Source organism: Hyla sarda (genome assembly GCF_029499605.1).
Source record: "Hyla sarda isolate aHylSar1 chromosome 2 unlocalized genomic scaffold, aHylSar1.hap1 SUPER_2_unloc_1, whole genome shotgun sequence".
Classification (NCBI taxonomy): Eukaryota; Metazoa; Chordata; class Amphibia; order Anura; family Hylidae; genus Hyla; species Hyla sarda.
The window spans coordinates 435,961-458,295 of NW_026607596.1; the positions used below are offsets into that span (position 1 = coordinate 435,961).

The 22,335-nt window shown below is 43.1% G+C and overlaps 3 protein-coding genes across 3 annotated transcripts; all 3 read left to right on the forward strand.

Moving 5' to 3' along the window:
- Positions 1-13,982: 13,982 nt before the first annotated feature.
- On the forward strand, positions 13,983-15,012 carry LOC130298328 (uncharacterized). Its single transcript, XM_056551259.1, has 2 exons — positions 13,983-14,197; positions 14,284-15,012. Exons 1-2 carry the CDS (start codon positions 14,073-14,075, stop codon positions 14,882-14,884), a joined length of 726 nt encoding a protein of 241 aa, XP_056407234.1. The 5' UTR covers positions 13,983-14,072; the 3' UTR covers positions 14,885-15,012.
- A 1,053-nt stretch (positions 15,013-16,065) lies between these two features.
- Positions 16,066-17,098, forward strand: LOC130298327 (uncharacterized). Its single transcript, XM_056551258.1, has 2 exons — positions 16,066-16,280; positions 16,367-17,098. Exons 1-2 carry the CDS (start codon positions 16,156-16,158, stop codon positions 16,965-16,967), a joined length of 726 nt encoding a protein of 241 aa, XP_056407233.1. The 5' UTR covers positions 16,066-16,155; the 3' UTR covers positions 16,968-17,098.
- A 1,782-nt stretch (positions 17,099-18,880) lies between these two features.
- Positions 18,881-20,246, forward strand: LOC130298326 (uncharacterized). Its single transcript, XM_056551257.1, has 2 exons — positions 18,881-19,431; positions 19,518-20,246. Exons 1-2 carry the CDS (start codon positions 19,307-19,309, stop codon positions 20,116-20,118), a joined length of 726 nt encoding a protein of 241 aa, XP_056407232.1. The 5' UTR covers positions 18,881-19,306; the 3' UTR covers positions 20,119-20,246.
- The last annotated feature ends 2,089 nt before the right edge of the window (positions 20,247-22,335 follow it).

Sequence of the window (22,335 nt, forward strand, 5' to 3'; positions counted from 1 at the left end):
AAAGGTAAATTTTGGGTCTACACCAGCATGTTAGTGTAAACAGAGTGTACCATATACATTTGAGGCCTAAATTGGTGATTTGCACAGGGGTGGCTGGTAGTTACAGCAGTTCTGACATAAACATAAAAAACACCCATATTTGACCCCCATTTAGAAAACTACACCCCTCACGTAAAGTAGTAAGGGGTATAGTGAGCCTTAACATCCCACAGGTGTTTGACAAATTTTAGTTAAAGTTGGAGGTGAAAATAAAAAAATGTATATTTTTTTCCCTAAAATGCTATTGTTACCCCAATTTTATCATTTTCACAAGGGGCAATAGGAAAAAAAGCCCAGCGAAATTTGTAACCCCATCTCTTGTGAGTCAGAAAATACCCCTTATGTGGATGTAAAGTGCTCTGCGGGTGAACTACAGGGCTCAGAAGAGAAGGAGCACCATTGGGCTTTTGGAGAGAGAATCTGGCTGAAATTGAAGGCCATGTGCGTTTAGGCCTCCATGGTGCCAGAACAGTGAACCCCCCCCCCCCACATGTGACCCCATCATGGAAACTACACCCCTAATAAGAAGTGCAGTGAGCATTTACATCTCACAGGTGTCTGATAGATTTTTTTGAGCAGTGGTCTGCCAAAAGAAAAATGAAAATTTTTCATTTGCACAGCCCACTGTTCCAAAGATCTGTCAAATGCCAGAGGGGTTTAACCCCTTAAGGAACCAGCCCATTTTCACCTTAAGGACCGAGCCATTTTTGCACATCTGACCACTGTCATTTTAAGCATTAATAACTCTGGGATACTTTTACTTTTCATTCTGATTCTGAGATTGTTTTTTCGTGACATATTCTACTTCATGTTAGTGGTAAATTTTTGTTGAGGCTTGCATCATTTCTTGGTGAAAAATTCCCAAATTTGATGAAAAAATTGAAAATTTAGCATTTTTCTAACTTTGAAGCTCTCTGCTTGTAACAAAAACAGACATTCCAAATAAATTATATATTGATTCACAGATACAATATGTCTACTTTATATTTTCATCATAAAGTTGACAGGTTTTAAGTTTTAGAAGATATCAGAGGGCTTCAAAGTTCAGCAGCACTTTTCCAATTTTTCACAACATTTTCTAAATTGGAATTTTTCAGGGACCAGTTCAGTTTTGAAGTGGATTTGAAGGGCCTTCATATTAGAAATACCCCACAAATGACCACATTATAAAAACTGCACCCCTCAAAGTATCCAAAATGACATTTGGGTAAGTTTGTTAACCCTTTAGGTGTTTCACAGGAATAGCAGCAAAGTGAAGGAGGAAATTCAAAATCTCCATTTTTTACACTCGCATGTTCTTGTAGACCCAGTTTTTGAATTTTTACAAGGGGTAATAGGAGAAAAAGCCCCCCAAAATTTGTAACCCAATTTCTCTAGAGTAAGGAAATACCTCATATGTGTATGTAAAGTGTTCGGCTGGTGCAGTAGAGGGCTCAGAAGGGAAGGAGCAACAATGGGATTTTGGAGAGTGAATTTTTGCTGAAATGGTTTTTGGGGGGCATGTCACATTTTGGAAGCCCCTATGGTGCCAGAAGAGCAGAAAACCCCCACATGGCATACCATTTTGGAAACTACACCCCTCAAGCCACGTACCAAGGGGTCCAGTGAGCCTTAACACCCCACAGGTCTTTTACGACTTTTCGTTAAATTTGGATGTGTAAATGAAAAAAAAAAAAAAAAAGTTTCACTTCCAGGCAGTGGAAGAGAGGTGGTTGTGGTTGTGATAAATATAAAGCAAATACACTATGTTGAGCTAGCGACTGTTTGTCTGTATACAAGAGTGTGAAGCATACAAGTGAGTGAGTATAAAAGTGAGGGGACTTAAAATTAAGGGACTTTAAATTCAGGAAGTTTAAATTGAAATATTTGATTTTTTTTTCTTTTCTGTTAATTTTTGCAATCCCCAAATCTAGTATGACCTCCATGTTGGAAAAGGCAGTCCAGTGTGCATCTTGCGCAATGTATGCAATCCTTGAACAACAGTTTGAGGGTGCATATTGTTGTGCGAGATGTGTGCGAGTTGCTCATTTAGAAGCCCAGATCCTGGATCTAGAGGAGCAACTGGCAACACTGAGATGCATTGACAACCCGCAGAGTAGTCTCCTGCTCACTGAGTAGGTACTCTCTGGGGTCGAGGTGGGGATGGATAGTGGGACGGAGGGGCAGGACAGTCAGGCAGTTAGCTGGGTTACAGTTAGAAAACGGGGTAGAGGGAAAAGTGTCAGGGAGGCTAGTCCTGAACTGGCACACCCCAACAAGTTTGCCCAGTTGGCAGATGAGGGGGATGTCATTTCAGAGCTAGCGGTACTGCAGCAGGACTCTGCCTCTGACCGCCAGGGGGGTGTCTGCTCCAGTAAGGAGGGAGGGAGGAGAGCAGGGCAGGCCAGACAGGTACTGGTAGTGGGGGACTCAATTATTAGGGGGACAGACAGGGTGATCTGTCACAAAGACCGGGATAGCCGAACAGTGTGTTGTCTTCCTGGCGCTCGAGTTCGGCACTTTCGCGGATCGGGTTGACAGGTTGCTGGGTGGGGCTGGAGAAGACCCAGCAGTCATGGTACATATTGGCACCAATGACAAAGTAAGAGGTAGATGGAGTGTCCTTAAAAATGATTTCAGGGACTTAGGCTGCAAGCTTAAGGCAAGGACCTCCAAGGTAGTATTTTCTGAAATATTACCTGTACCACGAGCCGTACCAGAGAGGCTGCGGGAGATAAGGGAGGTAAACAAGTGGCTCAGAAGCTGGTGTAGGAAGGAGGGGTTTGGGTTCATGGAGAACTGGGCAGACTTCGACTTTAAAGGAAACAGATTTCTGACTATAGCTAAAGACCATTATCTGTCCCAAATGGTGCAGGGCCTGACCAGAGGGGGCGCCCTACTAGACTTAATATTTTCCAACGTACTGAAACTGGCAGAGTAATTAATGTGCAAGTAGATGGACACCGAGGAAATAGTGATCATAATGTAATACATTATAACTTGTTCTTCAATAAGGGAATCTCTCGAGGGGCCACAAAAACAATGAACTTTCGAAAAGCAAAGTTCGATCAACTCAGAGAAGCCCATAACAATATAAAATGGGATATTGTCCTCAAAAAGAACAATACTGACACTAAATGGGAGACTTTAAAAAATATCTTAAATTTTCACTGTAAGATGTATATACTTTATAGGAATAAAAGGGTCAGAAATAAAAGAAAACCAATATGGATGAATAAAAATGTTAAGGGGGCAATAAATGACTAAAATAAAGCATTTCAGTTACTAAAACAGGACAGCAGTGAAGAAGCATTAAAAAGCTATAGAGAAAAATGTGAAATATGTAAAAAACAGATAAAAGCCGCAAAAATAGAGACAGAAAGACTCATTGCCAAAGAGAGTATAACTAACCCCAAAATGTTCTTTAATTATATAAATAGCAATAGGGTCAAAAATGAAAGTGTTGGCCCTTTAAAAAATGATGAGGAAGAAATTATAAACGGGGATCAGGAAAAAGCAAATATACTAAAATTCTTCTCCACTGTATTCACTGAGGAAAATGAAATGCCAGGTGAAATACAGTGTGATAAGGTAAACTCCCCAGTACAGGTCACCTGTCTAACCCAGGAAGAAGTACAGTGCCACCTACAAAAAATCAAAATAGACAAATCACCAGGTCCAGATGGCATTCACCCCCATGTTCTAAAGGAATTAAGTAATGTAATAGACAGACGCGGAGGTGTTGAGGGGCATGTGTGGAACTCCGCTACTCCTTGCTGGGATTTGAATAGACTGGCCCAGACCCTTTCTTGTGGATGGAGAGTGGAGCTGAGTAAAACGATCAGACTTTACATGTGATGAATATCTAACAGTGCAGAAGCCGGTGAAACCATTGATTAATACCCCGGCAATATTCTGAACAGCAGCAGCCTCTTGCACTGGCCCCATGTGGAATGGACAATATTGGATGCCTGACTCTCTGCCTGGTCACTCCTCCTAGCGATTTGGAGAAACCGGGACTCATGGACTAAATTGAACAACTTGGTCTTAGCAGAATTCCTCTCTCATGAATTTGGACCCCTCCTTGGACCCAATAAGATCAGTGACTCTGGGGGGTGATTGCACTGTCTACCAGGGGGAGCGTGAATACACTAATGATTCCGTAGTTGCATATTAGTATGCTATATTTGGTGGTGGATATTTCTGGATCAGGGTGTGATACCCAAGGTTTTAAGCGCTCCCCAGAGCCATAAGGGACTGTGAATTCTTACTTTTGTATGCTGTAAATAACGGGTTTTAAATTCTCGAGTGGGAGGGGCCTATGGTGTATAAAGTTGCTAAGTTGGTCCGTGATATCCCCGTAGTGATACATACAACCCACAAATATAAAGTGAAGAGAAATAGTGGGTGAAATGGCCCCTAAGGTGAACCCCAGAAGATCAGGGGGTAGCTCGCCACAAAAAGATAAGGGGGCTATGGGTAAATTGGATAAAATATGGAAGTCTCCAGCTGTGGGTATAAAAACTAGAACCCAGAAGGATCTCTCCCCTAGTAAAACAGGCTCTAGGTACTCGGTCTTGGAGGTGGAAGAAACTGAGGAAGGGCAGTCTGTGCCCCCTATGGGAACACAGATGTTGGAGGAGATCTTGGGAGGGGTGAAAAAACTAATTGTGCAATTGAGGAGATAAATAAACAATTAGGTGTGGTATCTACCGAGGTATCTCTGATAAGACACGATATGACTAAAATGAGAGATAGGATTTCCAGACTAGAGGAAGAAGCCCCTAAAACAGAAAATAGGATTAAGGTTTTGGAGGAGGAGGTTAATGACTTGAAAAAGGAGAGGACATCTGTTAAAGATAAGCTCACTGACCTTGAGGATAGATCCAGACGTTGCAATATAAGGATGGTGGGGTTTCCTGAGGGGATGGTGGGGTTTCCTGAGGGGGTGGAGGGGGGGGGGGAACTCTGCCATACAGTTTCTTAGTAGGTGGTTGAAGGAGGGGATAGGGGAAGGGCATCTTACCCCAATGTTTGGGATTGAACGAGCTCATCGGTGCCAAGGCGTATTCCCCCTCCGGGGGGTCCCTCTAGGACAATCCTAATTAAGTTATATACCTCCCAGGACAGGGATACTATCCTTAGGAAGGCAAGAGAGATGAGGGACCTACAGTATAATGGACAGAATATTTTTCTATATCCGGATTTCTCTTGGGAGACCCAGAGGAAAAGGGCATCCTTTCGGGAGATAAAAAGGCGGCTAAAGAACGCAGGGGTGCCCTTCTCTCTGCTGTTTCCAACGAGACTCCGGGTTGAGCATAAGGGAAAGGTAACAATATTTGGAACCCCACAAGAAGTCTCAGATTGGATGGATAAATAAGGCATCTAATATAAGGCACTACTGTGGCATTAGGGGTTGGAAGTATTAGTTGAGTAATAATGTTACGTCTCGGGGGGAGGGGTTGGGGGGTTCTCTGGGGTGTCACTAGGATAGGAGTGCATAGTAGAAGTACGGTGCATTATGGGGAGAGGGGGGGCTGCGGGTGGGGAAGGATAAGGGAAAGGAGGGAGGGATGGCACGGGATGATCAAAAGAGGGTTTTTTTTTTTTTCTCTCTCTTCTTCTTCTCTCTTTTCTTTTTTCTCTTAGGCAAATATATCTATGCTTAAATTATTAGCCTGGAACATACGAGGTATGTCGGATAGAATTAAAAAGTGTGCAGTCTTCGATTATATTCGGAGGTGCCTTCCTGCGATCATATGTTTAGTTGAGACCCATAGGTCAAGAGATGAGCAGATACTTCCAAGGAAGTGGGCCAAAGAAGAATACCACTCCAGACTCTCTTCCTACTCCATGGGAGTATCAGTATATGTTCACAGGAGGGTACCATTCGAGACTAAGAATGCAAAGGTAGATAAGTATGGTCCATATGTATTTCTTTATGGAATATGGGAAGATAGGGCAGTCATCTTGGCTTTTGTTTATATTCCTCCATCTTTTAGAGTGGATGTTCTGAGGGACCTCGTGAGCTATAGCGTAAGTAAGACACATTCGGCATTATGGATAGTTGGAGATTTGAACAATGTAATAGACCCTAGTATGGACAGATACAAATTAGGTAGGAATGTAGGGGGGAACGAAACAGCATTGGCGAGATACTGTGGAGAGAGGAATTGGGTTGATGGGTGGCGGTAACTAAACCCAGGAGTAAGACAGTACTCATGTTTTAGTACCTCATATAACACCGCTTCCCGAATTGACTTATGCCTGTGTGATAAGAATGCAATGACCTGGACCAGCAGGGTGCAGTATAAAGCTAAAACCCTATCGGACCATTGCCCAGTGGTGGTGGAAATTGGAGGTAAGGTAATGGGTGGGAAAAGGTTGGGCTTTCGGCTCAACCCCCACTGGATTGAATTAGTGGGCGACCAGGACTGGTTTAGACAGGAAATAGAGGCATTCTGGGAGATTAATCATAAGTCCGCAAACCCTCAGGTGGTATGGGATACTATGAAGGCATACTTGAGGGGCCTATATATAGGGCGAATCAATAAAAAAAAAAAAGGAATTCTCACAGGAAGAATCAGTACTGAATAGTAAAGTGGCAACATTAGAAGCAGGGATAGAAGAGGATAGTGGGGGGAACAGCTGTTAGAACTGAAGGCAGCTCAAGAGGAATATAAAGAATATCTACTTAAAAAGGCACAAAATAAACTATTCTTCAGTGGGCAATTTAATTTCTTTGAGAAAGGGAAACCAAATAAGACACTGTCAAGATTACTTAAAAATCAAGGCGACGAATGTGGTATTATGGCTCTGAGGAGGGAGGATGGCAGCATAACCACAGATAGAGAAGAAATAGCCCAAATGGATGGCTCTTTTTTCTCCAATCTCTATATGGGCAGCGATATTAATAGGGCGGAGGTAGCGGAATTCTTGAGGGGAATTAATATTCCGAGTTTGACAGAGGATGTCAGGGACTCCCTGGATGACCCAATCTCCCTCCAGGAATTGGAGGAGGCATTGGCATCAATCCAAGGGAATACATCCCCTGGGTCTGACGGCATTCCTTTCCAGATATATAGAATATACTCAACCCTGCTGCTTCCAAAACTGCTGGGTATCATTAATGAATCCTGGAGGGGGGGGGGGGGGGGGGGTTCTCCCTAAATCTATGTGTGAGGCTAATATTAGACTCATTAGGAAAAAAGATAAGGATCCCTTGGATTTGGGCTCATATCTCCTTGCTTAATACAGATATAAAGATAATAGCGAAAGCACTGGCAAGGAGATTGGATAAAGTAGTGGAGGTAGTGGTGGGCGGTGACCAGGGAGGGTTTAGGTCAGGAAGAAAGGTTCATGACAATATCCACCAGGTGTATGAAGCAATCCAGAGTGGATCCCGTGGCCCCCGCTCCATTCTGTCATTGGATGCTACTAAAGCTTTTGACAGGGTGGAGTGGAGATACCTCTGGGAAGTTTTGAAGAGGGTTAGGGTGGGCCCGAGGTTTTTGAGTTATATTCAGCTACTATACACTAACCCCGAGGCGAGTGTGGTGGTAGATGGAACCCCCTCCTACCCATTCAAACTAAGTAGAGGAACAAGGCAGGGCTGCCCCCTCTCACCCTTTTTATTTTTAATTTATATTGAACCCTTAGCGGCTTGGATAAGAGATAATGATGTTTATGAGGGATTTGGAGTAAATGGAGAGAAGAGTAAGATCTTGTTATTTGCAGATGATATCCTCCTTTTTGTAACTAACCCACAAGAAAAAATACATCGTATCATTAAGATGTTCGAGGCATTTGCCCCTCTATCTGGGTTGGACATAAATTGGAGTAAATCTACTATGCTCCCCCTGGATGAAGATATGGGGGAGACGGTGGGAAGACTATCCGTGTTCAAAAAAAATGAATGTTTCCATTATCTGGGAGTAAAAATAGCAGCCACGAATGATAGGTTTGTGATTAACAATATACTGCCCCTTTTGAATAGTTTAGCGAAGAGAGTAGAAGTATGGATTAAAATGCCCTTCTCTATGTCAGAAAGGATGGCGATAATAAAAATGGTGGTCCTCCCACAGATCCTTTTTTTTCTTGCTGCCTCGCCAGTGTGGATCGGCAAATGCTGGTTCCGGAAGATAGAAGTGATACTGGGTAGATTGTTATGGGGAAGAAAAAGGGTTCGTCTGAAGTACAGATATTTTATGGCCCCTGGAGATAGGGGGGGATTGGATATGCCCAATTTCTTTGTTTATTACATGGCCGCGCAGTTGGTACGAATCGTGAATTGGAGAAATTTTAGATATCTGGAGAAGATTGTAGTAGATAAGGAGAAAGTGAACATATATGAGGTGTTGGAATTAGATGATTATGAGGAGAGTGGGTCAAATAACATGATGTTATTGTATAAATATAGGAAAGTATGGGAAAGATTAAAGGGAGAATTACATGTAGGAAATAGTTTTGGGTTCACACCCCTATGGGGTAACAATACATTTAAAGAATTGGTGAAGTGTGAGTCAACTTTTTGGGATAGTAAGGGTATAAAACGACTGGAACAATTATTTGATAAAGGACAACTCTTTTCATTTGAGCACATAAAAAGGGGGTATGATATTAGTGATAACGATTGGCTGTACTATTGGCAAGTTAGTCATGCAGTCCATAACACGATAGATAAGGAGATATATGTAGCACAGAAACACAATTTCATAGAAGCACTAACTCAAATAGAGCACTTTAAAAAAAAAAAAGGAATATCAATTTTGTATAAGAAATTAAATAAGATTATTGGAGTAAGGGGGATCAACAGAATTAAAGACAAATGGTCCGGAATAGTGGGTACTGTGTCTGAGGAAGATTGGGACATTATGGCCCAAAATATAAGCAAGGTTTCTCGTAATATGGAACATAAAATTACACAATTTAAGATATTACACAAGACCCACTATTCCGCGCTTCATTTACATAGGATAGGGGTGAGAATCACTTCACTGTGTTAAATGTGGTTTGGAAGAGGCGGACTATTTACATAGTTTTTGGTCGTGTGAGAAGATATCTGTTTTCTGGGAATCTGTAATAAAAGAGGTAGAAAGTAAAATCCCTGTGAAGGTACCTCGTACGATAGAGTTTATACTGCTGGGAGCTATTGGTAAGATGGGCAAATTTGATTAGACATACTCTTGGATGTAAACAAGTATGGATTTGGCTTCTATGGCTTTTGCTTTTCTTCCGATTGGTGATGTTGTTTTATCGGATTTGTGCAATGTATTTTTGTAATTGTTTAATATTAAAATAAAAAAAATATAAAAAAAAAGTAATGTAATAGACAGACCCCAATTTTTAATATTCAGGGACTCTATAGTGACAGGGACTGTTCCCCAGGACTGGCGCATGGCAAATGTGGTGCCAATATTTAAGAAGGGGTCAAAAGGTGACCCCGGGAATTATAGACCTGTTAGTTTAACCTCGGTAAATTGTTTGAGGGTTTCCTAAGAGATGCTATTTTGGAATATCTTGATAAAAATAAATGTATGACCCTGTATCAGCATGGATTTATGAGGGATTGATCCTGTCAAACTAACCTGATCAGCTTTTATGAGGAGGTGAGCACAAGACTGGACCAGGGGCAATCGCTGGATGTCGTATATCTGGATTTTTCCAAAGCATTTGATACGGTTCCACATAAAAGGTTGGTGCATAAAATGAGAAGGTTTGGGCTGGGGGAGAATGTGCGCAAGTGGGTAAGTAACTGGCTCAATGATAGGAAACAGAGGGTGTTTATTAATGGTACTTATTCTGATTGGGTGACTGTTACTAGTGGGGTACCACAGGGGTCCGTCTTGGGTCCTGTCCTATTTAATATATTCATGAATGACCTTGCAGAGGGGTTGAATAGTAAAGTAGCAATCTTTGCAGATGACACCAAACTCTGTAAAGTGGTAAACACTATAGAGGACAGTGCACTGTTACAAATGGATCTGGATAGGTTGGAGGTTTGGGCTGGGAAGTGGCAGATGAGGTTCAACACTGATAAATGTAAGGTAATGCAAAAATCCGAGCTGGGATTATGTATTAAATGGAAGAACACTTAGGACGACTGACATGGAAAAGGACTTAGGAGCCTTAGGTAACAGTAAACTTAGCTGTAGTGACCAGTGTCGGGCAGCTGCTGCCAAGGCTAATAAAATCATGGGGTACATCAATAGGGGCATAGATGCCGACGACAAGGAAATACAAATCTGTACAAGGCTGTACAAATCACTAGTCAGTCCTCACATAGAGTACTGTGTACAGTACTGAGCACCAGTGTACAAGAAAGATATAGTGGAGCTGGAGAGGGTTCAAATCCCACTAAGGACAACAATAAATAAAGACTTATTATTATTATTATTATAATAACGTCAGCAGAGAGCACTGTGCTCGTGATGTCATCAGAGAGCATTCCAAAAAGAAAATAATTTCCTCTGTAGTATTCAGCAGCTAATAAGTACAGGAAAGATTACGATTTTTTAATAGAAGTAATTTACAAATCTGTTTAACTTTCCGGAGCCAGTTGATTTAAAAGAAAAAAAAGGTTTTCACCGGAGTACCCCTTTAACCCCTTCATGACCCAGCCCATTTTCACCTTCAGGTCCTGGGCATTTTTTGAAAATCTGACCACTGTCACTTTAAACATTAATAACTCTGGAATGCTTTTACTTATCATTCTGATTCCGAGAACTGCTGTAACAATCAGCCACCCCTGTGCAAATCGCCTCAAATGTACATGGTGCACTCTCCCTTCTGAGCCTTGTTGTGCGCCCCCAGAGCACTTTGCGCCCACATATGGGGTATCTCCATACTCGGGAGAAATTGCATTACAAATTTAGAGGATCTTTTTTCCCCTTTTACCTCTTGTGAAAATGAAAAGTATAGGGCAACACCAGCATGTCAGAGTAAAAAAATTATTTTTTTACACTAACATGCTGGTGTAGACCCCAACTTCACCTTTTCATAAGGGGTTAAAGAAGAAAAAGCCCCCCAAAATTTGTAAGGCAATTTCTCCCGAGTACGGCAATACCCCATATGTGTCCCAAAACTGTTGCCCTGAAATACAACAGGGCTCCAAAGTGAGAGAGCGCCATGCGCATTTGAGGCCTGAATTAGGGATTTGCATAGGGGTGGACATAGGGGTATTCTATGCCAATGATTCCCAAACAGGGTGCCTCCAGCTGTTGCAAAACTCCCAGCATGCCTGGACAGTCAATGGCTGTCCGGCAATACTGGGAGTTATTATTTTGCAACAGCTGGAGGCTCCGTTTTGGAAACAGTAGCGTACCAGACGTTTTTCATTTTTTTGGGGGAGGGGGGCTGTGTAGGGATAATGTGTATATGTAGTGTTTTTTACTTTTTATTTTAGGTTAGTGTTAGTGTAGTGTAGTGTTTTTAGGGTACAGTCACATGGGCAGAGGTTCACAGCAAGTTTGCCGCTGGGAGTTTGAGCTGCAGCGCAAATTTTGCGCCATCTCAAACTTGCAGCACTCACTGTAAACCTCCGCCCATGTGAGTGTACCCTGTACATTCACATTGGGGGGAGGGGGCAAACATCCAGCTGTTGCAAACTCCGAGCATGCCCTTTGGCTGTCCGTGCATGCTGGGAGTTGTAGTTTTGCAACAGCTGGAGGCACACTGGTTTGGAAACACTAAGTTAAGTAATAAACTTTCAAGTGTTTTGCAACCAAACTTAGCGTTTCCAAACCAGTGTGCCTCCAGCTGTTGCAAAACTACAACTCCCAGCATGCATGGTCTGTCAGTGCATGCTGGGAGTTATAGTTTTGCAACAATTGAAACAGCTGGAGGCACTGAGGTAGCAAACGGACAATGTTTCCCAACTAGTGTGCCTCCAGTTGTTGCAAAACTACAACTCCCAGCATGCCCAGACTGCCCAAGCATGCTGGAAGTTGTAGTTCGGCAATATCTGAAGGATCAGATGTTGCCGAACTACAACTTCCAGCATGCTTGGGCAGTCTGGGCATGCTGGGAGTTGTAGTTTTGCAATATCTGGAGGTCCACAGTTTGGAGACCACTGTATAATGGTCTCCAATCTATGCTCTTCCAGATGTTAGAGAACTACAACTCCCAGCATGCCTGAACAGACTGAGCATGCTGGGAGTTGTAGTTTTGCAACATCTGGAACAGCACAGATTGGAGACCATTATACAGTGGTCTCCAAACTGTGGACCTCCAGATGTTACAAAACTACAACTCCCAGCATGCCCAGAAAGCCAAAGGCTGTCTGGGCATGCTGGGAGTTGCCGTTTTGAAACTCCCAGAGGCAGCAGTGAGATCGCTTTACGGCGATCTCACTGCTGCCAATGAAGATGCCGCACTGCTGCCGGAAACTCACCTCCGTGACGCAGCGCCGCCGGGACCGCCTGGAGGACGTCGCTCGCAACGGGACCACTCGGGACACCGCATGGTCGGGTAAGTGATGCCGGGGGATGGGTAAGGGACACTTAGCAGAGCGGTGTGTGTCCTGATCCCCGTGATCGGGACTTACACACCGCGCTGCTAAATATTCTGATAGCGAAACGCTGCTATTAGCTAGTCAGAGTTGACCAGCTGATAGCAGCGATCGCTGGGGGGGGGGGGGTGGGGGATGAAACCCCCCGTGGTCGCATGGTAAGATGGCTGGCTATCAGTGATAGCCACCATCTTACCGGGCGCTGCGGGATGCCGCGAGTAGCGGCAAAAATGTTCATGACGTACCTGTATGTCATGGGTCGGGAACACCTTGCCACCCATGACGTACAGGTATGTCATAGGTCGGGAAGGGGTTAATGGTATAGAGAACTGTGTCTAGTGCATTAACTCTGATTTTTTGCCCATTGAAACCAGTAGGCCCATTGTGGTCTATGGGGAAAGCTGCTGAGTTGCCCATAGCAACCAATCAGATCGCTTCTTTCATTTTTGAAAAAGTCTCTGAAAAATGAAGGAAGTAATCTGATTGGTTGCTATGGGCAACTCAGAAACTTTTCCAGGAAAATATGCTGAGTTGCCCATAGCAACCAATCAGATCGCTTCTTTCATTTTGCAAAGGCATTGTGAAAAATGAAAGAAGCAATCTGGTTGCTATGGGCAACTGCACAACTCTTCCTCTACACTGGTCTTAATGAATCTCCCCCATAGAGGGAGATTTATCAAAACCTGCCCAGAGGAAAAGTTTCTGAGTTGCCCATAGCAACCAATCAGATCGCTTCTTTCATTTTTGAAAAAGCCTCTGAAAAATGAAGGATATTTTTGAGATTTTGGAAGCTGGGATACTCACTACACCCATGCATATCTAGATAATTAAGTATGGGGGGAACTTAAATTTATTTTTTAAATCACATGGAGTTTTGACTTTACTTCATTATGGTCGAATAAAGCACTTAAAGAGTTCCTTAAAATTAAAGATTCACTCTTTTGGATGAAAAGGGGCTTATTTATGTAAATCAATTATACGCTTTAGGTCAAATAAAGTCGTTTGAAGAGATAGCCCATAAGTGTGTGGGGGGAAGACAATCACAAACATTGTTTTTTACAAATAAGTAACACAGATCATAAAGCAATAAAAGGAGAGATTGGAGATTTCAGGGATTCTATATATAAGAAAAGTTTAATTAGACTATTTCCTTATGCAAAGTTGCTGTCTGGGCATGCTGGGAGTTGTGGTTCTGCAGCGGTTGGGGGTTCACAGCTTGAAGACCACTGCTATAGAGGGTGCAAATGTATCTGAGCCCTGGAACTCAAATAATGTGAAATATGAGATGATCAAAATGGAGCCCCTGCACTAATTACTTGGGTTCTGAGGTCTGTAAGGTCCATAGTAAAAACATCAGGTTCTGTCTATAGCAGATACTAAATCATGGCAGCTCAAAGAAACAAGCAGTCATTCTGACATGTCACATGTGATGTCATAGACAGCTGGAGGCCTGACATCCCACTGACAGCCGCCCGAGCCTTCAGTCTGTTCCAGTGCGATTAGTGAGAATAGTGAGATTAGCGTCTTCTTTTTCTACTTGTCTGAAATGGAGCTAAAAGGACTGGGGTTCGTCCCCCTCCTGTTGGCGTTTTGGTGTGCGGCCTGGCTTGCCACCAGCTACATCATGACGGTCGTCCTCGGCCATGCAGCCTCGCCACTGATGAGCATCAGGTAAGATAAACAAGCAAATGATTCTTATTTCATGGGTTGGGAGTGAGGAAATATCCATAATAACATTGGTTTCTTTTCCTTCACAGTGACGTGGGAAATGTCTTTCCCGAAAGCATATTATTCAGAATTGGATTTATAGGGACGTCCATTGGCACTTTGGTACTAACCTTTCTTATTTATAAGTATATGGTTATGCATACTGAAGAGTTCAGGGGTCATCAGGTCCTGATCCAGAGGATCCTGCTGGCCATTGTGTGGGCCTCCTGTTTTTCCACAGCTGTTATGCATGTATTGTCCCCCGAAGAATATCCCAGGATACACTTTGTCAGCACGATAATTTCCATTACATGTGAAGCCTTATACTACCTTGGGCAGTCCATCCAGATGTATAAATTACCAGGAGCAAAAAAAGTCATCCACCATAGTAGATGCACCTGCTGTGGCCTGACTTTTGTCTGTGTAGTTTTCTATTTTGGATATGAAACATTAAAGGAATTATTCCATAATGATGAAGACTGGGACGAGATCCGTGAAATCCCCATCATAATCATCGAGTGGGTGATGCTTCTACTGATCCTGATAAACATCGTGACCTATTATTCCACCATGCAGAGGTTATTGTTGACCGTCTCCAGAAACAGCTGCACACTCTCTCTTAGAGTAAAAATTGATGACTTCGGGGTGTAGACCACCACGGGGGCCATCAAGTGGACTTCTGGGAGAGATACTGCACAGGACACGGAAAACATCTAAAGAAGAATAACTGGGGGACTACATATGGTGCCAGTAATCATGACACAATAATATGAGCTGGTGATATTACCTATACAAAAAAAAAAAAAAAAAAAATTATAAAAAAATATTGGTGTGTGAAGTGTAATACCTAGTTAGAAAACCAGAATCAAATTCATCATTATAACCCCCCTCTGCATTACCCTGTTTATTATTTTTCAAGCAAGCACTTTGTTCTAATTCGTCCACTCTCTGGCGTGCTCCTTGTATAAGGGGTTTGGGATACCCTTTTTGTTTAAAACGATCCTCCAGGTTCTCTAGTTGTTGTAGGTATTTTTGTGTGGAAGAACAATTCCTTCGGATTCTTTTCATTTGACCGAATGGAATGTTCTTCTTCCATTATTTAAGATGGCAACTGTTAAAGTCGAGGTATCTGTTTGCATTCACCTCCTTAAAATAGTTGGCAGTATGCGAACAGCCATCCTGAATATAGATATTTAAATCCAGGAACTCACATTTTTTGGGGGACTGATGCAGCGCTGCCTTTGGCAATTTCTGGCTCTGCTATAGCGCTTTTTTTGAGGGGGCGTGTCGGCTGCCCCTTCATCTGGCGGTCAACCTGCGCCGCCGGGACGCAGCGCCGCCGGGACCGGCTGGAGGACGTCGCTCGCAACGGGACCACTCGAAGAGATAGCCCATAAGTGTGTGGGGGGAAGACAATCACAAACATTGTTTTTTACAAATAAGTAACACAGATCATAAAGCAATAAAAGGAGAGATTGGAGATTTCAGGGATTCTATATATAAGAAAAGTTTAATTAGACTATTTCCTTATGCAAAGTTGCTGTCTGGGCATGCTGGGAGTTGTGGTTCTGCAGCGGTTGGGGGTTCACAGCTTGAAGACCACTGCTATAGAGGGTGCAAATGTATCTGAGCCCTGGAACTCAAATAATGTGAAATATGAGATGATCAAAATGGAGCCCCTGCACTAATTACTTGGGTTCTGAGGTCTGTAAGGTCCATAGTAAAAACATCAGGTTCTGTCTATAGCAGATACTAAATCATGGCAGCTCAAAGAAACAAGCAGTCATTCTGACATGTCACATGTGATGTCATAGACAGCTGGAGGCCTGACATCCCACTGACAGCCGCCCGAGCCTTCAGTCTGTTCCAGTGCGATTAGTGAGAATAGTGAGATTAGCGTCTTCTTTTTCTACTTGTCTGAAATGGAGCTAAAAGGACTGGGGTTCGTCCCCCTCCTGTTGGCGTTTTGGTGTGCGGCCTGGCTTGCCACCAGCTACATCATGACGGTCGTCCTCGGCCATGCAGCCTCGCCACTGATGAGCATCAGGTAAGATAAACAAGCAAATGATTCTTATTTCATGGGTTGGGAGTGAGGAAATATCCATAATAACATTGGTTTCTTTTCCTTCACAGTGACGTGGGAAATGTCTTTCCCGAAAGCATATTATTCAGAATTGGATTTATAGGGACGTCCATTGGCACTTTGGTACTAACCTTTCTTATTTATAAGTATATGGTTATGCATACTGAAGAGTTCAGGGGTCATCAGGTCCTGATCCAGAGGATCCTGCTGGCCATTGTGTGGGCCTCCTGTTTTTCCACAGCTGTTATGCATGTATTGTCCCCCGAAGAATATCCCAGGATACACTTTGTCAGCACGATAATTTCCATTACATGTGAAGCCTTATACTACCTTGGGCAGTCCATCCAGATGTATAAATTACCAGGAGCAAAAAAAGTCATCCACCATAGTAGATGCACCTGCTGTGGCCTGACTTTTGTCTGTGTAGTTTTCTATTTTGGATATGAAACATTAAAGGAATTATTCCATAATGATGAAGACTGGGACGAGATCCGTGAAATCCCCATCATAATCATCGAGTGGGTGATGCTTCTACTGATCCTGATAAACATCGTGACCTATTATTCCACCATGCAGAGGTTATTGTTGACCGTCTCCAGAAACAGCTGCACACTCTCTCTTAGAGTAAAAATTGATGACTTCGGGGTGTAGACCACCACGGGGGCCATCAAGTGGACTTCTGGGAGAGATACTGCACAGGACACGGAAAACATCTAAAGAAGAATAACTGGGGGACTACATATGGTGCCAGTAATCATGACACAATAATATGAGCTGGTGATATTACCTATACAAAAAAAAAAAAAAAAAAAATTATAAAAAAATATTGGTGTGTGAAGTGTAATACCTAGTTAGAAAAACAGAATCAAATTCATCATTATAACCCCCCTCTGCATTACCCTGTTTATTATTTTTCAAGCAAGCACTTTGTTCTAATTCGTCCACTCTCTGGCGTGCTCCTTGTATAAGGGGTTTGGGATACCCTTTTTGTTTAAAACGATCCTCCAGGTTCTCTAGTTGTTGTAGGTATTTTTGTGTGGAAGAACAATTCCTTCGGATTCTTTTCATTTGACCGAATGGAATGTTCTTCTTCCATTATTTAAGATGGCAACTGTTAAAGTCGAGGTATCTGTTTGCATTCACCTCCTTAAAATAGTTGGCAGTATGCGAACAGCCATCCTGAATATAGATATTTAAATCCAGGAACTCACATTTTTTGGGGGACTGATGCAGCGCTGCCTTTGGCAATTTCTGGCTCTGCTATAGCGCTTTTTTTGAGGGGGCGTGTCGGCTGCCCCTTCATCTGGCGGTCAACCTGCGCCGCCGGGACGCAGCGCCGCCGGGACCGCCTGGAGGACGTCGCTCGCAACGGGACCACTCGGGACACCGCATGGTCGGGTAAGTGATGCCGGGGGATGGGTAAGGGACACTTAGCAGAGCGGTGTGTGTCCCGATCCCCGTGATCGGGACTTACACACCGCGCTGCTAAATATTCTGATAGCGAAACGCTGCTATTAGCTAGTCAGAGTTGACCAGCTGATAGCAGCGATCGCTGGGGGGGGGGGGGGGGGGTGGTGGATGAAACCCCCCGTGGTCTCATGGTAAGATGGCTGGCTATCAGTGATAGCCACCATCTTACCGGGCGCTGCGGGATGCCGCGAGTAGCGGCAAAAATGTTCATGACGTACCTGTATGTCATGGGTCGGGAACACCTTGCCACCCATGACGTACAGGTATGTCATAGGTCGGGAAGGGGTTAATGGTATAGAGAACTGTGTCTAGTGCATTAACTCTGATTTTTTTGCCCATTGAAACCAGTAGGCCCATTGTGGTCTATAGGGAAAGCTGCTGAGTTGCCCATAGCAACCAATCAGATCGCTTCTTTCATTTTTGAAAAAGTCTCTGAAAAATGAAGGAAGTAATCTGATTGGTTGCTATGGGCAACTCAGAAACTTTTCCAGGAAAATATGCTGAGTTGCCCATAGCAACCAATCAGATCGCTTCTTTCATTTTGCAAAGGCATTGTGAAAAATGAAAGAAGCAATCTGGTTGCTATGGGCAACTGCACAACTCTTCCTCTACACTGGTCTTGATGAATCTCCCCCATAGAGGGAGATTTATCAAAACCTGCCCAGAGGAAAAGTTTCTGAGTTGCCCATAGCAACCAATCAGATCGCTTCTTTCATTTTTGAAAAAGCCTCTGAAAAATGAAGGATATTTTTGAGATTTTGGAAGCTGGGATACTCACTACACCCATGCATATCTAGATAATTAAGTATGGGGGGAACTTAAATTTATTTTTTAAATCACATGGAGTTTTGACTTTACTTCATTATGGTCGAATAAAGCACTTAAAGAGTTCCTTAAAATTAAAGATTCACTCTTTTGGATGAAAAGGGGCTTATTTATGTAAATCAATTATACGCTTTAGGTCAAATAAAGTCGTTTGAAGAGATAGCCCATAAGTGTGTGGGGGGAAGACAATCACAAACATTGTTTTTTACAAATAAGTAACACAGATCATAAAGCAATAAAAGGAGAGATTGGAGATTTCAGGGATTCTATATATAAGAAAAGTTTAATTAGACTATTTCCTTATGCAAAGTTGCTGTCTGGGCATGCTGGGAGTTGTGGTTCTGCAGCGGTTGGGGGTTCACAGCTTGAAGACCACTGCTATAGAGGGTGCAAATGTATCTGAGCCCTGGAACTCAAATAATGTGAAATATGAGATTATCAAAATGGAGCCCCTGCACTAATTACTTGGGTTCTGAGGTCTGTAAGGTCCATAGTAAAAACATCAGGTTCTGTCTATAGCAGATACTAAATCATGGCAGCTCAAAGAAACAAGCAGTCATTCTGACATGTCACATGTGATGTCATAGACAGCTGGAGGCCTGACATCCCACTGACAGCCGCCCGAGCCTTCAGTCTGTTCCAGTGCGATTAGTGAGAATAGTGAGATTAGCGTCTTCTTTTTCTACTTGTCTGAAATGGAGCTAAAAGGACTGGGGTTCGTCCCCCTCCTGTTGGCGTTTTGGTGTGCGGCCTGGCTTGCCACCAGCTACATCATGACGGTCGTCCTCGGCCATGCAGCCTCGCCACTGATGAGCATCAGGTAAGATAAACAAGCAAATGATTCTTATTTCATGGGTTGGGAGTGAGGAAATATCCATAATAACATTGGTTTCTTTTCCTTCACAGTGACGTGGGAAATGTCTTTCCCGAAAGCATATTATTCAGAATTGGATTTATAGGGACGTCCATTGGCACTTTGGTACTAACCTTTCTTATTTATAAGTATATGGTTATGCATACTGAAGAGTTCAGGGGTCATCAGGTCCTGATCCAGAGGATCCTGCTGGCCATTGTGTGGGCCTCCTGTTTTTCCACAGCTGTTATGCATGTATTGTCCCCCGAAGAATATCCCAGGATACACTTTGTCAGCACGATAATTTCCATTACATGTGAAGCCTTATACTACCTTGGGCAGTCCATCCAGATGTATAAATTACCAGGAGCAAAAAAAGTCATCCACCATAGTAGATGCACCTGCTGTGGCCTGACTTTTGTCTGTGTAGTTTTCTATTTTGGATATGAAACATTAAAGGAATTATTCCATAATGATGAAGACTGGGACGAGATCCGTGAAATCCCCATCATAATCATCGAGTGGGTGATGCTTCTACTGATCCTGATAAACATCGTGACCTATTATTCCACCATGCAGAGGTTATTGTTGACCGTCTCCAGAAACAGCTGCACACTCTCTCTTAGAGTAAAAATTGATGACTTCGGGGTGTAGACCACCACGGGGGCCATCAAGTGGACTTCTGGGAGAGATACTGCACAGGACACGGAAAACATCTAAAGAAGAATAACTGGGGGACTACATATGGTGCCAGTAATCATGACACAATAATATGAGCTGGTGATATTACCTATACAAAAAAAAATAAAAAAAATAATAAAAAAATATTGGTGTGTGAAGTGTAATACCTAGTTAGAAAAACAGAATCAAATTCATCATTATAACCCCCCTCTGCATTACCCTGTTTATTATTTTTCAAGCAAGCACTTTGTTCTAATTCGTCCACTCTCTGGCGTGCTCCTTGTATAAGGGGTTTGGGATACCCTTTTTGTTTAAAACCATCCTCCAGGTTCTCTAGTTGTTGTAGGTATTTTTGTGTGGAAGAACAATTCCTTCGGATTCTTTTCATTTGACCGAATGGAATGTTCTTCTTCCATTATTTAAGATGGCAACTGTTAAAGTCGAGGTATCTGTTTGCATTCACCTCCTTAAAATAGTTGGCAGTATGCGAACAGCCATCCTGAATATAGATATTTAAATCCAGGAACTCACATTTTTTGGGGGACTGATGCAGCGCTGCCTTTGGCAATTTCTGGCTCTGCTATAGCGCTTTTTTTGAGGGGGCGTGTCGGCTGCCCCTTCATCTGGCGGTCAACCTGCGCCGCCGGGACGCAGCGCCGCCGGGACCGCCTGGAGGACGTCGCTCGCAACGGGACCACTCGGGACACCGCATGGTCGGGTAAGTGATGCCGGGGGATGGGTAAGGGACACTTAGCAGAGCGGTGTGTGTCCCGATCCCCGTGATCGGGACTTACACACCGCGCTGCTAAATATTCTGATAGCGAAACGCTGCTATTAGCTAGTCAGAGTTGACCAGCTGATAGCAGCGATCGCTGGGGGGGGGGGGGGGTGGGGGATGAAACCCCCCGTGGTCTCATGGTAAGATGGCTGGCTATCAGTGATAGCCACCATCTTACCGGGCGCTGCGGGATGCCGCGAGTAGCGGCAAAAATGTTCATGACGTACCTGTATGTCATGGGTCGGGAACACCTTGCCACCCATGACGTACAGGTATGTCATAGGTCGGGAAGGGGTTAATGGTATAGAGAACTGTGTCTAGTGCATTAACTCTGATTTTTTGCCCATTGAAACCAGTAGGCCCATTGTGGTCTATGGGGAAAGCTGCTGAGTTGCCCATAGCAACCAATCAGATCGCTTCTTTCATTTTTGAAAAAGTCTCTGAAAAATGAAGGAAGTAATCTGATTGGTTGCTATGGGCAACTCAGAAACTTTTCCAGGAAAATATGCTGAGTTGCCCATAGCAACCAATCAGATCGCTTCTTTCATTTTGCAAAGGCATTGTGAAAAATGAAAGAAGCAATCTGGTTGCTATGGGCAACTGCACAACTCTTCCTCTACACTGGTCTTGATGAATCTCCCCCATAGAGGGAGATTTATCAAAACCTGCCCAGAGGAAAAGTTTCTGAGTTGCCCATAGCAACCAATCAGATCGCTTCTTTCATTTTTGAAAAAGCCTCTGAAAAATGAAGGATATTTTTGAGATTTTGGAAGCTGGGATACTCACTACACCCATGCATATCTAGATAATTAAGTATGGGGGGAACTTAAATTTATTTTTTAAATCACATGGAGTTTTGACTTTACTTCATTATGGTCGAATAAAGCACTTAAAGAGTTCCTTAAAATTAAAGATTCACTCTTTTGGATGAAAAGGGGCTTATTTATGTAAATCAATTATACGCTTTAGGTCAAATAAAGTCGTTTGAAGAGATAGCCCATAAGTGTGTGGGGGGAAGACAATCACAAACATTGTTTTTTACAAATAAGTAACACAGATCATAAAGCAATAAAAGGAGAGATTGGAGATTTCAGGGATTCTATATATAAGAAAAGTTTAATTAGACTATTTCCTTATGCAAAGTTGCTGTCTGGGCATGCTGGGAGTTGTGGTTCTGCAGCGGTTGGGGGTTCACAGCTTGAAGACCACTGCTATAGAGGGTGCAAATGTATCTGAGCCCTGGAACTCAAATAATGTGAAATATGAGATGATCAAAATGGAGCCCCTGCACTAATTACTTGGGTTCTGAGGTCTGTAAGGTCCATAGTAAAAACATCAGGTTCTGTCTATAGCAGATACTAAATCATGGCAGCTCAAAGAAACAAGCAGTCATTCTGACATGTCACATGTGA

Coding starts and splice junctions, on each gene's coding strand:
- LOC130298328 (XM_056551259.1), top strand. CDS start 14,073: ATGGAGCTAAAAGGACTGGGGTTCGTCCCCCTCCTGTTGGCGTTTTGG. Junction 14,198..14,283: donor TCGCCACTGATGAGCATCAG/GTAAGATAAACA, acceptor TTTCCTTCACAG/TGACGTGGGAAATGTCTTTC.
- LOC130298327 (XM_056551258.1), top strand. CDS start 16,156: ATGGAGCTAAAAGGACTGGGGTTCGTCCCCCTCCTGTTGGCGTTTTGG. Junction 16,281..16,366: donor TCGCCACTGATGAGCATCAG/GTAAGATAAACA, acceptor TTTCCTTCACAG/TGACGTGGGAAATGTCTTTC.
- LOC130298326 (XM_056551257.1), top strand. CDS start 19,307: ATGGAGCTAAAAGGACTGGGGTTCGTCCCCCTCCTGTTGGCGTTTTGG. Junction 19,432..19,517: donor TCGCCACTGATGAGCATCAG/GTAAGATAAACA, acceptor TTTCCTTCACAG/TGACGTGGGAAATGTCTTTC.